Raw genomic sequence first — 16,063 nt, 5'->3', positions numbered from 1 at the left:
CCTACCAGGCTACCCAGATAGGTAGGTATAAAGCTAAAAGTTGTGAATAAAAGAACTTTAAAAAAAGATGCGCCTAGTTAAAACTAGGATTAGCAACATGTTAAGAATGAAAAATTAGCGACATATAAAAAAAAACCCTGGTAGATAAAACTGATTTATAAATTATTATCTGAAATAAATATTGTTCAGTTGTTAGATGTAATGGAAAAAAATGACTGAAGTAGATAAACGTACAAATACGCACATATTTTTAGAACTTTTAGGTTAAAAAAAAATCACTGACATTTTTGTTATATACAGGTTATATACAATCTAAAACTAATGTAAAATGATTACTCAAAATAGAGGTTAAAACAAATGTATAAAATGATTAGGTACAAGTAAGTTTTGGATTATAAAATGGATTATATGGATTATTTTAAAAAGTAATAATCTGATTTAATTCATAAGTGGAAAAATAAACTAGCAATAGCACTTTATTTTTTGCTAAAAGTAAATGGTGCAAATATTTTTGTTAAAAGTAACAGATTATGACTAAAATAATAGTGCTGGCTATATAGTTATAGCATATAAAATTAATCAATAAATTGTCAAACTAATAAACTAAACATAATGAAGAGATTGTTGAAACTGCTAACAGTAACAACATGTCCAGACACTGCCACAAGGTAGTATTTAATAAAAGACAAGTGGCATGTAGCATTCATTATTCAATTTTCTTATCCGAGTCACTGGGTGTGGTGTGGGTCATATAAGCCTTGACTGTCAGCTTCCAACAGCACCTTTTTATTTGTCTTTTAGAGATCTGTCTGCTGAAACATGAAACCTCAAGAGGGCAGCAACTTCCAGCTAATCTGACAATACATCACTCGTGCTAAAATAATTTCCATATTTACACAGGAGATGGAAGTGCTATAAAGGAAAAAATGTCAATAGTTTAACTTTCCAGTAATTATGTTTGAAGACACTGTTCTCCGGAGGGAGTGTTTTGGCCATCGTGTCAGTGGCTCCCTCTTCTACATCTGCAGCCTAATCGGCGTCCTCTAGCTTCCTCTGCCTTCCTGTGGAAACTGGAAACTGCCAGCGTTCTGTTGTCGGAGCAAGATTACTGCTCGCAGAGTAGGACCTGGGGAACAAACGTCAATGAAATATTATGAACTTCCTCTTCGACTGTAGAGACAGCTGTTATAAATAGCTAGGATTATTTTCAGACAACACTTGTGAGATTTACTCAGCCCTGGTCTGATCTGGTCTGGGCTGAGCCTCCGCGTGGGATCTGGTTACAGGATTTGGCCTGCAGTGCCCAAATGCCCTTGATCCATGCAGCTGTAATACTGTACGTTTACACATGTGTACACAATGACTTGCAGTGTCACAAGTAGGACTGAATGCAGGAAATGCATGTTGGCTAAAGTAATATAAAGTCCCATTATATAGAAAATCACAAATATAATAGATGTGATTCAGTTGCTAATGAAAAGAAAATGAAGACAAACAATGATGAGAAATGTAACCAGTCACAATAAAAAGGTGTAAGTTGAGAGACAACACATGAAAAGGTGCTGAGGGGATGTTTGACCATGGTGAAGTAATATCATGGTTATGGGCCATAAAGAGGGGAATGTGAACAACATCAAAGGAATCTGACCAATAAATATTATTAAAGATTATATTCAACCTGCCATGCCAATGGAATCAAAGATGTGTAAGACTTTGGTATTTTTATATTTAGAATTTTTTAAAAACTCCAAACTATAAGAAAATCATAACCACCACCATCAACAAACATGGTCAAAGTCATCCAAGGATACTCTTGGATACTCCTCGGATCCAAGGATACTTGCAGGAGTTCTTGTTTTTAGTCAAGAATTGACAATTCTTGTCAATTCTTGACTAAAAACACTATAAATTATTTCAAAACACATTTATTTCATATAAAAGCAGATATATGATGCAATACATCTTCCCCAAAACTGAAATGTCATTTTTCAGGTTCAGAATTGTTACTTTAAAAAAAGTTAAACATTGTAACAAAGTTCCTTTTAGCTAACAGATAGTAGATGTTATTTGTATCCATTATGTTTCGCTATTGCTTTATACATAATACTAAAACTTTTGCTTCCTTTAATAAACTTATTTATAGCTAACCGTATCAAAAGGTTGTGTTTCACATATTTAGCTCAGAGGCTTTAACACAGTTTTAAAGCTTTTATGTTAATGAAATGAACGAATGAATTTTATAACATACAGAAGCCAGTAAAAAAGTAATATTAAACATTTTGCATAGCCTAACACAAACTTAAGCCCACTCATCAAATTCATTTTAACTTAACTCATCACTTAACTTATCACTAAATTAAAAGGATGCAGATTATTGGTTTTATCACAGCTGTAGGTGGGCTGAGTCAGAAGTCTTGGCCTGGAAAATCCCAATATTATACTCTTCGAGAGGAGTCACCTTTGTCATATGATGACTTACCTTCAGACTGTTGTAGCAAAGGAATCACACAGTGACACAAGCACTACACACATATGTATAAAAAAGATAATACATCATTAATGTAAGATGGAAAAAGTGGCTTTGGATCCGCCTTACCTTTCGGTAACCACTGAGACACTTCTCCATGGCAATGGAAAGGAAAGCAAGGAAGTTTAGTCTCCACAGTGAGAAAACGGATATGATGATTTAAGCAGGAAAATAGGAAAACAAATAATTACAACCCTTTTGTGACCTAGACTTACAGTAACAGGTTTTTTAACTGCCGTGTCCTCATCAGTGAAGATCTAATTACAGTTGATGGAATGACAGTGATTAGTGTGTTATTCTACAGTTCTTACTTTACTACCAATAATCTGCATTTGTGGCCACTGTGCTCTGTCTTTTCCATTTTATTTTCCTTTTTAACAGTGTGTTTTCCTTGGAAGTCAATCACTTTGAAAGTATGTGTTCTTATTTTAAAATAGAACTGGGCAGAGACGTCTCAACTCCAAGATTGTGTGTAGGAATGTTCGTGTGTGTGTGTGTGTGTGTGTGTGTGTGTGTGTGTGTGTGTATCAAGGCTACAGATTTCCTGTTGATGCCAAGCTGTCAGAAATGCCTCCAGCTAGGGTCAGAGGTCAAAGGATGTGTGTCTCTGTCACTTCCCCTCTCTTAACACCAATGTGCGATGCCCCTTTGCAAAACACAGGACATACAAATCCTGTGTGACGCTCATGCTGAAAGATATCCCTTTTTATGCTACTGCTCATGAATTATGTATCAAAAAAACCTTTTATAGCGCAGGATTAAGAGAGATAAAAGCTGAATACTCTCAAGACAGACCCCTCTATGTGCTCTAAAGCTATCTTTTCTGTGGCTTGGCCATTCACCACACATATTATGATGTGCCCAAATAACTGGATGTGACCTGTGGTGATAACAGTGAACCAACAGGGTGTGAGGGGTCTGGAGTCATCAGACAGTTTAGGAAGGTTATGCGAATGATGCATGTTTATCTATCAGATTGAAGCTGTTTATATGCTTCTGTCTCACATGCACCAATGTTCGACTCCAGTGTCAAACATTACCCCTTTACCCCTGGAAGCATTCCTTCTGAGGAAGTGCACCACTATGAGAGCACAAGTCCCTTATTTGTTTTTAGAAAGCCAGCGATGCAAACGCCTGCCACTTGTGTGCACTGTATATCCTTAGAGAAGCACAAGTAGGTTCCGTCATGCACACGCTCAAACAAAAATGCATCTCTCTCACACATACGTACACACTAAATCATCTGGGTGGGTGTTGTAAATGTCTGAAGCAGGATGCTGTTTCTAGAAGGAAACCATGTTTAGACCAACCCTGTATGTGTGTATGTGTGTGTGCATGCAATGATTAGTTATGTAACAGGAGCCAAAACCATAGGTAGCCATTTTGGGGTAAAATGTAGTTCATTTAAAATAAGAATTATAGCAAAAATAATGTTAACTTAAATCAATGAAGAAACAATGACATGTTGAGGTTGCAACACCTTACAAAGTATAAAGTATTGGCTAGATGGTAAAAATAGACAGCTCGTTTGTAGTAGTAAAAACGCCAGAAGTAGTGAACAATTGAAATTTTGGGGCATAATTAGGGCATAAATATATCCAGCTAAGTATAAAATAGCTTAAAGTAATCGACAACCTGCTCCTAGCTAGCTAGATTGGTGAAATATTAGCTAAAAGCAATGGTTTAGTTGGCAGGCAAAAGCTAATTAAGCTCATTAAGCTAAGTTACCTCATTGCAAAAGGTAAAAGGTTAAATACCAGTAACAGAAAGGTTAAGAAAATGTTAGCTAAAAGTAGCTTTTATTTAGCTAAAAGAGAGAGAGGTTAAATCCTAGCTAAAAGTAAAAAGTAAATTACTGATAGTGTTCAATTAAATGCTAAAAGAAGATAAATGGTAAAAAGAGCAACATTTTTTAAACTAAAATGAAAAGATAAGTGAAAAGTTTAAACGGTTCAAATCATATAATAATATGTTAAATAAATAGTTTACTAGCTAGCTAAAATTAGGCCTAAACAATAGGTGAAATATAGTTCCTTTAAGGTAAGAAATGATAGAAAGACAAGCTAAATATATTGTGTAAAATAATGATTAAATAGTTTAAATATAAGTGGTGTATAAATCATAGTGAAAGTAGATAATTTGATGAAGCATCTCTGAATTCTGTCACTCCAAGTAATATCCTACAAGTGGAAACTTTGACCTGAATGGAAAAACAAAGAACAATTTCTGTCTTTTTAAATTAATGGCATTAAATAGTCTAAAGTTTAAAATCTGCTTAAAATAGCAGGTTCAAGACAAGAGATAGGGCATTTCTGACTGAGGCAAAAAATGTTAAAAACCACTGATCTAGACTTTTATTAGCTAGACTTATGCATAGTTTATTTTACTGAAGATACAAATTGGTTTACCACTCGCTACGAGAGCACATATTTTTTATCTAACTAAAGACACATACTCACATGCACTTGTAAAACAAAAGACACATATCCTCTGTAAGTGGCATCCATCTTGAGTCAGGCTACGTACTATATCCTTCCCGTGAATTCAGCCAGAGAGGCAACATCCTCTGGCTGCATGAGAGGAAGCTCGCCTCACTGTGACTCTCCGCTCTGCAACAGGTAACACCCCAACCTCAAATCTCTGTGCCAATGCTTGTAAACTACTATCACTACTGTATGTCTACTGATCCTCGTGCCATGAAATAACATTTCTCTATCAGGTAAGGGCTCCCACTGAAAGATACTGCATGTGGTTTCTTTTCATTTCAGAAAGAGATTTGGGATCTTGCATGCATTTCAAATGAACCTACTATCTCTGATAGTTGCATTTTAACTTCTCTTGGGATGATCTTCTACGCACGTTCTCTTTCTGCTCAATCTTAGGCGTTGCAATTCTTTGGGGAGGAACAAGAAACACACACAAAAACCGGATCACTTTAACAGAAGCTAAAGGAATAAAGAAAAAAATGATGGAACTGAAGATCCAGCTGATCCCGACAGGGGAAATCATCCTTTCTCCAGGGAAGAATGGAGAAAACCACTGCCACAACTGCAAGGTCAGTTTGCATACACACTGTGACCATGGCTGAGGCCAGCTCTGGAGTCAGATTTTTCCACTCATCTTTCATTCCAGAGGTTTTATGCGGCTCAGTGGGTAGACATAGGTGCTGACACAGCTGAGGTTATAGGGTTCATCTCCCACAGGGTTGACATTGAGAAACTTTTACATAATTTAAGAACTGTAAATTGCTTCAGAATCTGCTGTCTGTGGTGATAAATCAAATGATCTGTGGTTAGTAAATGCATTTAAATCTTGCTTGGCCCTGAGCAGCGCTCTCCGAATTATAATGCGCATTACTCAGAGGTAATTATGCATGTCAAACCAGGCTGCCTCTGTAATTTCTGGACACGTTAGAGACATCTGTACTGTGTTACAGAACAAGACTCATGATGCTAAGTGTTAATTAGAGTGAATAAGAACCCTCTTTAAAGAAGTCACGGTGCTTTAAGTAGCAATTTGACATTCATAGTGTCTTCCCTAAAACGTTCTTTGGTGATACAAAGGGAATTTTTGGATATTTTCAGTAAATACCAGCACAGTTATAATATTGTAGGAATGTGCAACATTGAGTGCAAAAGGTTTAGTGTCAGCCCTCACATAATTAATTATAGAGAGGATGTTGTGAGTCAAGTAACCTCACTACATATGATGCATTTGAAAGCTGCTACATCCAATGTTTATATGCTAACAGTAAATTGATTATAGAGCGGCTTATAGAGAATTTTCACCAGACTCCCAGTTCCCTTCAGCTCTGCACAGAATTCTCACCCTGTTTTGGTTTGAAGGCCAAATGTTTAATGTTCTCCCGTTGTGCTGCTCGAAAAGTCCAAAAGCAAAGTTACCAACTAGCTGGTGAGCACAGGCAGGTATTTCCAAGTAAAGGTGGTTGAGCACCCACAGCAGGGCTAAAACAAAGGCAAATATTGAACTTGTTTTTATCAGGTGGTACAAAACCATCCCCAACTTAATAATGACACTGGGTCATATTGTAGTATCTGGAGGAAGTGGAAATAAAGGCGCTTGGCTCTTTTAAAGGGACAGTACCTAACCACTGGTACAGATATGTTGATGACACCTGGGTCAAAACCAAAACCCAAGAAGTAGAATCCTTCACTGCTCACATCAACTTTGTGGATAAAAACATAAAGTTCACCAGGGAAGACACAAAAGATAACAGTTTGCCATTCCTGGGCTGTGCCGTGCGCATCAAAGAGAATGCGAACCTCAACTAGTTTTAGCGGAAGCCCACACACATGGACCAGTACCTCCTCTTTGACTCCCACCACCATCTGGAACACAAACTTGGAGTAATCAGGACCCTACAACACTGGGCAGAAAATGTTCCCTCTTAGCCCAAAGGAAAAAAGAGAGAACACACACATGTAAAGGAAGCTCTTAAAACAAGTTGTTATCCTAATTGGGCTTTCATCAAGTCAGCAAAGATGCACAGAAAAGAAGATCAGACACAAACTAGGGAGGATCAGAAAGACAAACGCAACAACACTGTCATCCACTATGTAGCCGGTTTATCAAAAAACTCAGGAGAGTCTTCTCCTACACGTCTTCAAGAAACTCAAAGAAGTCCAGACGCTTTTCTTTCCAGGCTTCTTAGACTACGATAAAATGAATGACTGAGAATCTTCAAAGACATTTTCCTAAAAACAACAGTACAGTAAAGTACAAATAAAATAAAGTACAGTAATGTAAAAAAAAAAACAAAAAAAACACATATATATATACAATCTGAACTAAGGCATAAAATGAAATATCCTGTCTTCTTGGAAAGCTTTCTTACATTAGTAGGAAACAAAAAAGAGTTTTTACAATATCATATCCCCTGGATGAGGTAGATTTGGTGTGTCTGTGTATATGTGTTCATGTGTAAGTGTTTTTGTGCATGTCTGTGCGTTTAAGTGTGCCTGAAAGCCTTTAAAGGACCATATGACAGGAAAGTGAGTGTATCAGCATTCTCTCAGATTTGGCCTGTGCTTTGATGCAACGTTTCCTGTTGTAGAAAATGGAAGTTATGATGGTGTAGATGTTAATAATGTCAATAATTAATGTTAATAATAACTCAGCGTCCAGCCTAACAGCTCCAGGTCAGTGGCTCTGAGTTTTACTGGCCCATGTATATTTTTACTGGTCTGCGTAAAGAGAAAATTCTTATTTATCTTAAGTATTAAATATTAATATTAGTACACCCCATGCCCCCCTTTAGACTCACCCCTGCTTGGTGTAAGTATTACAAATAGAAAAATAGGATGGCTGCCATCAGCCTTCAGCAAGCTGTCTAATTTAAATCTCACATCGGAATAATTTAACAGTTCATCTTGTTTTTTTATAATCAATTTATCCAAGTTAATCGGCGAATCTTTGTAGCTTTACTAGCAAGCCTAGTTAAAAATTGGTGCTAAATAACGAAGGAAGAATTTCAATCTCCAAAACTGAAGCAGAAACAGAAATTGTCTGTGCCGTAAAACAGGCCATAATGTTAGTCGGATAATCCTCTAGAACAAACAAGAAAGAGGTCCAGTTCAGTGCCTTTAATTAGCAGAGAGGAGGCCAAGTAGACACAGATGTTGAGCAAAGCTTCTGTGCTCCTATGTTTAAGACTTATCGGTTTCCAAATGGAAGGAAGGGGAAAACTATCTATAGAGAGCAAAAACCTTTTTGTATTAGCGTGTAAACATGCCTTTAATGGTTTAAAGTTTGGCATTTAAAATAGGAGTCTATTCCTCGCTTTTGAAGCCTGTCTCAAGTGGCCATTAAAGGAACCACAGTTTTTGGCAGTAGCCATAGCTTTACATGTAGGTGAGCACACACAGTATAAAGAAATATGCCCAGACTCTGAAATAGACTCTATATGACGTGACTAACACATTTCATTTACATTTCAGCAGTTCATACTGTATGTGCTAAGCTCATATGTAATATCTAAATATAGTTGTCTACAGATTGAATGGAATTAGCTTTTTTTTAAAGCAGTCCCTTTATGGGATAAGGTATCTTTTGGTAAAGTGTAACCACTGGCAGACACAGGTTTCAGATTTCTAGAAAGAGAATTGTGGTGTGGTTAATGCAGCCTGCTGCGTGCTGGTTAGTAATGACTGGGGAGGACTGGAATGTACCGTAGCCTGGATGGGAGGAAACGACAAAGACATTCCAGTACATGGCTTCATTCGTTCCCCTTCCCACATTCCTTAAAGGTCAACTCACCCTGCGTCTGGGTACATGTGAAAAGTGTGCGTTCCCTGACCTATAATGTGCCTGTCTTTCGACATCAAAAATCGACACCTACAATCACAGCACAGCACAGCAAAACTCAATTAGTCTGACGGTAAATTAATTCAGCACGAACAACTATGTACTGACTTTACTGATGAAGTGTGCAAAATATTCAGAACATTTATACAGTTCAGACTTTCCACAGATAATGCTTTTCCCCCTTTCTGAAAGTCTGGCAGCTGGTCAGTGAATGCTGGGATCACACTGAGTTTGTAGGCTAATGTAGGACCTTTTTGCTGCATTGCAGCAGATAAGTCAAGTAAACCTTTTTGGTTTTTGTTAAGTGAAATCAGAACGATGTGGTGTTAACTGATCCTGGGAGAAAAGGAAAGATCAAGTGTGCTGCTGTTTGTTGATTTTGGAAGGGAAGTGAAGAGGAGACAGGGCTGGGCCTGAAGGTAAGGGGCCAGTGTCATGACCAGCTCTTCTGCCCATCTACTCAACGCCAACAGGATACAACGTGCGTGTGTGTGTGTGTCATTAGTAGCGGGTTGTTTGAGGCTGAATCGATCACCCCCCCCTCTGGCAGTGAAGTCACATTACAACTGAGACTGAGGTCACCTTCACATGAGCACAGTGCATAACTGCAGTAATATCTGATACAAAGTCCAGTGCAGGGGATTCAGACCTGGAATGTTTAATTTATTAGAGAAACAGAGTACAGTTAGAGTTTATCATCTAGGCTCTGAGCTCATCACTGACTGCACTTGTGACACACATAGAAAATGGGGAGTATTATGCTGTCAGAGCCTACAGGTGTATGGTGGGATGGTGCAGTTTTACTAGCAAGCCTAGTTAGGGGTTCACAGAGCAGGCAGCGATGGAGGGCAGCAGTAGCACTGGCAGGTCAGAGAGAGATGGAAAGTTTTGGTGCTTAAATGTACAGCCAAACTGCAAGGGTTCAGCTGTATGAACATGTTTAGCTGTCAAGTTTTCCCAATGAATATTCTTCAATGAAAATCTTAAAGGGTATGATTATACTCACATCTAACCAATAATGTTCATTATTGGTCTCCTCTAGAGTATTGGCAGGCGAAGACAACCCTTATTTATCTTATACTTAGTGCAGGAGCTTCATTTATGTTGTCTTTTTCTTATAAATGATTCAAATATTAAAAAATTGAGTCTGTCTTACCCTTGCATAATCAGCTAACTTTTTTTAGTAACTAAAAGGCATGAAAATGTGTTTTTATCTTATATCATTATCTGAGTTACAGGCCCTCACAGGGGTGGATGAACATTTAGCACTCTTTGGTTTGCATCAGATTTTCTAGAATTTCTGAGCCTCATAACTTTGTATTGCATGCACAGGAAAAAGCTTCAGTCTTTTCATGTTTATCAGGACTAGGGGAAGAGAGAACGCATGAGTGACACAAGATATGACAGCTGTGTCACGTCTGGACGATGCTCAATAAGGACAGTTATAAAAAAAAAACCATAAAAAGTGCAAATGAAACATTTTCAAATATACATCATGACACTGACTTTCACTCATTCATAAGTACAATAATTAAAAAAAAAAATCATACTTTTTTAAAAACTCCCAGTAAACCTTTTATTCATTCTCTGCTACTCTCAGTGTTGTATCTTAAAACTTCAACAACCTTTCAGTTATTGTAAATGAAAATTTTAGCAGCAAGGGTGGAAATTTCTAGTTCTTTTTTGTGGATTTCTTTCTTACCTGAAAAAAAACTTGGGACGATATGTAAAGTAAAAACAGAATGCAATGGTTTTAGAAACTCAGAAACCCATATTTTATTCACAAGGGAACATAGAAAACATGCCAAATGTTTGAACTGAGAGATTTGACTGTTTCATGGGAAATATTAGCTTATTTAGACTTTGATGGCAGCAGACTTTAGAGTCTCCTGTCACGAGGTAGAGCTGTGAGTGATGGCGTGCAGGTGCAGTGACGCCTGTTTGGACAGCAGAGGGTACGAGAACCCCGTGAAAACGACGAGAGCCGCTCAATGGAACCGCTGAGCTGCAGTTTGCCGCTGAATGGCCGGCTGGAATGGCACTGGTTAGCGGTTCCTCCAGACTCAAATATCTAGCATTTTCACGTCTACTTTTATGTCTGCGCGCATTCGTTTTCTACCCCACCCGTTAGAGGTGCCGATGGATGAACTTTTAACCCGCTCAGAGCTCAGATGGGTGGACAGCAATAAATGGCTATGAGTGTAGTTTGCGATCTCCCAGAGAGTTTGGCTTTAAAGTGAAGGGATCTGGTTATGATCTTCTAATTCACGAAAGCTGTCTGTGTATCATTCCTCATTTAAGCCTTTAGTCTCTGTCAGCTCACCGAGCACGCTGCCATTTATCAGGCTGGTAAAAGCAGACATTGTTTTTTTTTTTAATTTCTAATGTCCCAGAGACAAGAAGATAACAAAATCGCCTGAAGAGTATTAGCAGGCAAATCATAGTGCACGACCTGTCCGAAAGAAACTCATGACTCCTACGGGAGCTGTAGCAGGGTGGGTTTTTGGTTAACTTCCTGGTATTACGCGGCTGTGCTGTCCTTTGATGACAGAAAAATAAAGGAGAAATTACCACACCACTCCCATAGAGTTTAACCCCCGACAACTACGACACACTGGCAGTTTGTTTCATACTAGCATATCAGTTCACGAAGCATAGTGTAACTGATACCTGCAGTCCAGGAGAAGCCTCCGCGCTGAGGCAGAGCCCACGGTTGGAGAACTGGGAGTGGTGGTGGGAGGGTCAGGAGAAACCCGGCACACAGTACGTTACCTACTGACTAACAGTGACCAGTCAGTAAGTGGACTGTCTGACACGGCGGTGAGACAACTCCAAAACCTCGGGCGGTGGAAGTGAGTGAAAGAAAAGCGGCATAGCGCATTTGACCTCGGCTGTTGTAAGGTAAGCTTTCATCCAGTTTAAACACAGATTTTAAGCTAGGTGCCTCCCGCGCGCTCCTCGGCAGTTGCCCCACTGTGCTAACTGTTAACTTTGGCTCTTTCCAACCTCACGGCTGCTGTACTGGTTACAGCTGTGATACCGGCCAGTCTCTGCTCAGTAATTCGTGACAGTGCAGCATGTTTGAGTGAGTGGGCTGAAAGTCCCCGTGTGCACCATATGGAGAGAAGCTTTTCACCAAAACGCCATTGTAAAAAAAAAAAATAATAATAATAATAATAATAATAATAATAATGTGGGGTTTAAACGCGACACAGCCTGTTTGTGACTCATTTTACTCAGTTAAACCATACATCAAGACTCGTAATACAGCAGCAGGAGTCGTATTAGTACAGTGTGGTTAAAGCGGTTAAACTCGGTTATCTACCGCTGCTTCATTGTCTGTCATAAGTAATATGTTAAATTGTGATGCATTTCAGCTAACCTAGCTAAGTGCTTAAGTTCAAAGTTTAAACATGCCCTGCTGGTGTGTTGCATATATACCGGTTTAAAGAATCAACATTACATGTGATTATTTTAAGTGTCTATGAAATCCAATACGAGACCCTTTTTTGTTTGAATGAAGTTTGGTCTGACATTCTCTCCTCCGTCATGCGTACACTTGTGTAGGCTTGTATTTTCTGGGAGCTGGCTCACTGGCGTTCATTGAAAAGCAGTGCTGTGGACTTTTAGCCACGTAGTGATTTGGCCTATAGCCCACAAAATCAAATCCTTCAGGTTGGGGTTGTCTTTTTATAGACGCGAGACAGACACAGATTAAGACAGCAACTACACGGCTCACGTCACAGGCTTGCACACCTGATGCAAGCAGAAGGTGCTGCGGTGTTAATCATTTTAAATTAACCATCTCTTAATGGAGCTTTAAGAGACCCTGTGTATGTGTCAGAAGACGCTGGACTTGTGCTGAGAGAGAGTGTCTGCAATTGAGGAAGGGCTTGGTCCACAAACCTGTCCACCTGTTATCCTGTGTGTGGTTTGGAAGAGGTAAACATAATGCAAGCAGCTGGCATGTAATGCAGCCCACAGGTGCTGATGGCTGTCACGGGATGAGAAATCTGACCAAAAATACTGAGGCAGTGTTATAAAACCATTATGCTGTTTTTATCTTTGAGGAAATTGTGTTTTGGCATCTGATCTGCTGAGCTTCATCTTGATTATAAGAGAAGTTGATTACCCACCCAGCAGAAAGGGGAACGCAAAATAGCCTGTGCTGTAAGTTAAATAAATGCATGTGTAGACAGAAACCAGAAGATAGAAGTTCAGACAAGTGAGCCAGAATGGGCGGGATAGTCCTCCAGGGGTCAAGCTGCAGCAAGACCAGCTGACCAGTTCCTTCAAGGTCACCTGAAGGGCAGGGCCTCCCTGTGCTGACTAGCATGCTGCAGCTGCTCCTCAGCGTCCTGTTAAAGTGCTCCAAGTTTGATACAAGCTCCTTTTTTAAATGGCAGCTTGTAACTGGAGACGATTAGCCCTGAAGCAGGGTTTTACTGATCTGCAGGGTGGTCTAATTTGGGTAGCTCTTTAAAGAAAGTGCACATGGTGGAATTTTCAGCGTGCACAGTCTGCACAATTATTCTACTTGGCACAAAATGCACATTAGCGTGCAGCAGTCAATACATTTTTCCAAAGCAGTTCCACCAGTTGTATACTCTGTGGTCAGTCACTTTTAGCTGCAGTTTCCATTGGGCTGATGTGGGCAGAGGCTTGAAGGCAGTTCTTCCCTTAGTGCTGTACTGCCGGCTTTATTTTATTTTAATGGGCTGGGCTTTCGGAGATATTTTGGTTCATGGCTGAGGCCGAGTTGTGGTGAGAGTGAAGTTTGGTAGTTTAGGGTGAGGTTGGGCTCTTCACTGGATGTATTCCTACTTCTGCATGGCTGGGTGTTTTCACTTTCCCACTTTAAGCACAAACACAATGCAAGGGTTTGTGAGATGGGTGCATGTGTTTTTTAGATTATTAAGATAACGTTATGAGCTCAGTTTTTTTTCCCACACTCTCAGTTTTAATTTCACATCTAATTCTTACACGGATTCACATGAGAGGAAAAAGTTTACTGGTCCTGGCTTGTTCTTTGCCTGTTTATCTGATCAAATACTAGTCATGCTTCCCTCCACATTGTTATGGAAGTTAGTAGATTCCTTCATGCCAGATTTCTGCTGCCAGTTTCTGCAGTGCATTGCAGTGAGACCAGATGGGTTAGGGGATTGCCTGGAGCTGAATAAATATTGAATAAAAAAGAACACTGGGCGACTCCCACTTTGAGCATTTTGTTTTGGCGGATACAGGACCTGCTGTTGATGGGGTGAAGGTCTTCCCTGGCCTGTAGTTGCTCAGCTGCATGTCAGGTGGACTGCAAAGGGCACACCTGACAGCCTGGCTCTTAGCCAGATCACTACCATCCGCTATACAACAGGAAGAGAGAGGAACGCTTGCATGTGTGAATGTGTGTTGATACACGCTAATGTACTTAAACTTTGCAATAGGAAATACTCACTGGGGGGGGGGGAGACGGAGAGGAATTTCCCTTCATTAACCTCATAATGTCAACTTGTCCTGTCAGACTTGTTGATGTCAGCAAATGGGATGTGTGTTAAAGTTACGCTTGTCATGGTAAAGGGAGTGTAAACTTGAATGAGAGAAATGTACAAAACATTGGGTTTGTGGGCGGGAATACTGTCAGGGCCCATGCACAAGTAATGCCTCCTAGGTGACTAAGCTGCCTGCATGTAATGAGGTTTGGGTTAAGTAAAAAAAAAAATTAAATTAAATTAACTGCCATTTTTGTACTGAAGAAATTATTAGTTGAACTGTTGACTGTATATAAAAGATGGATGTAGACACAGTGGCATCTCCCATTGTTTTCTAGACTCTGCCCTTTGAAGCCTCAGAGTTAGCTGGCACGTTATTTATTTCTCAACTATAAGTGACCATGTTTGCACAGGAGGGTGGAGTGCTTAGTTAACAACTAACACTAGTGAGCTTGGTTGGTAAGCTGCGTCCATGAACAAATGCGATGTACTGACACATGATAATGATTAAAGTTAATACTGCAGTTTAAAAAAACAAAACTGAAGCAGAAACTTCATGCATGGGCTTTCACATACAGCATACCTAATATTTGTTAAATAATTTCATTAAAGATGCCAACACAGTCAAGAGACTCGATACTAATGGAAGTGAGCTCTAGTAGACGTTGGCTGTGTTGGTCATAGTATTAAACTAACTTTGGAAAAAAAAATTGGGTTGGGGACCACTGGTTTAGATGACGACTACCACTTGTTTGCATGTGGGAAATGAAATCAGACCTTGAAATGGGAAGGTGTTGGAGATGCTGGAGGGGAGCGACTATTGATCTACCCTTGGGCAGACAGACTGTTGGAGACAGAGAGCACAATAACAGATTAACAACAGCCATGTGGGCTGGTACAATCCATTTCTATGGTTGTAGACTTTCTACATGCAGAATAAACTTTTTTGTTTCTCATCTCACCACGACTGATTTCTGGATAAGCAATCTGTGAACAACTAGCAATGACTGTGTGCTTGTTTCTTAAAGGTTCAGATTTGAAATAACAGAATTGCTGTAAAAGCTGAAGTGACTGATTGATAGATTTATTTTTTGTTAATGCAGAAACTTTGTGTAGTTGAAGCACTGGATTAAAGAAAGTATTCAAAGGAATTCAGTTAAAGTTGAAGGACCAAAAGAAAGTGTAGATCAAAGTCATTTGAAAATTTTTCCCCAGTTGTTCCTGTTTTTTTTAATAAACTTGGAAGCCGATGTTATTGTAAGCATCAAAAGCATTGCAAGTACAATTTTCATGAACACTGACATTTGCATGTTAGAACAGCTCAGGTTTTTCATGTCATTTACAGGTTAAGACCTTAAAGTCCCTGTGACGTTAAAGTTGGCCTGTGATGCTATTCCTGGCATGGGTACTATAAAAGTACTAAATGCTCTTGTTAAACACAAACAGCATTTCAAACAATGAGGTCTGCATGTGCACAAGCATTACCTGCGGGCCCAAAGCATGAACTCGGACAGATTTCTTTCTACTCTTGGCTCTGTGTGATGAGAACAGGTATCCTTATATGGTCAAATGGCAAATGGCCTGTATTTGTATAGCGCTTTACTAGTCCCTAAGAACACCAAAGCACTTTACACATTCAGTCATCCACCCATTCACACACACATTCACACACTGGTGATGGCAAGCTACATTGTAGCCACAGCCGCCCTGGGGCGCACTGACAGAG

General features: G+C 39.4%; 1 protein-coding gene and 2 long non-coding RNA genes across 5 annotated transcripts in view; 1 reads left to right on the top strand and 2 right to left on the bottom strand.

Annotated features, from left to right (window-relative positions):
• Window positions 1–765: 765 nt before the first annotated feature.
• Window positions 766–2,727, bottom strand: LOC145419994 (uncharacterized). The gene is made up of 2 exons (XR_013901271.1): window positions 2,597–2,727; window positions 766–1,126 (listed from the first exon to the last, which is right to left on the bottom strand). It is a non-coding gene; the product is annotated as an uncharacterized LOC145419994 (long non-coding RNA).
• Window positions 2,728–5,001: 2,274 nt separating this feature from the next.
• Window positions 5,002–11,662, bottom strand: LOC113035674 (uncharacterized). Its single transcript, XR_003274374.2, has 3 exons — window positions 11,522–11,662; window positions 5,337–5,420; window positions 5,002–5,136 (listed from the first exon to the last, which is right to left on the bottom strand). It is a non-coding gene; the product is annotated as an uncharacterized LOC113035674 (long non-coding RNA).
• The window catches only part of LOC113035673 (unconventional myosin-Ic), a 60,596-nt gene continuing 49,669 nt past the window's right edge, over window positions 5,137–16,063 (top strand). The window contains exons 1-2 of one of the 3 annotated variants that reach the window (XM_026191280.2): window positions 5,137–5,246; window positions 5,410–5,582. In XM_026191280.2, the coding sequence (XP_026047065.2) occupies window positions 5,493–5,582 (90 nt within the window). In that variant the 5' untranslated portion in view covers window positions 5,137–5,246; window positions 5,410–5,492. Of the gene's footprint in view, window positions 5,247–5,409; window positions 5,583–11,612; window positions 11,753–12,771; window positions 12,794–16,063 lie in introns of those variants that run through there. The other 2 variants (XM_026191283.2, XM_026191284.2) reach the window with 2 other exon arrangements.

Source organism: Astatotilapia calliptera, chromosome 14, assembly GCF_964374335.1.
Source record: "Astatotilapia calliptera chromosome 14, fAstCal68.1, whole genome shotgun sequence".
Taxonomy (NCBI): domain Eukaryota; kingdom Metazoa; phylum Chordata; class Actinopteri; order Cichliformes; family Cichlidae; genus Astatotilapia; species Astatotilapia calliptera.
Note: the sequence above shows the minus strand (reverse complement) of the source record. Positions and strands in the feature narration are given on the sequence as shown.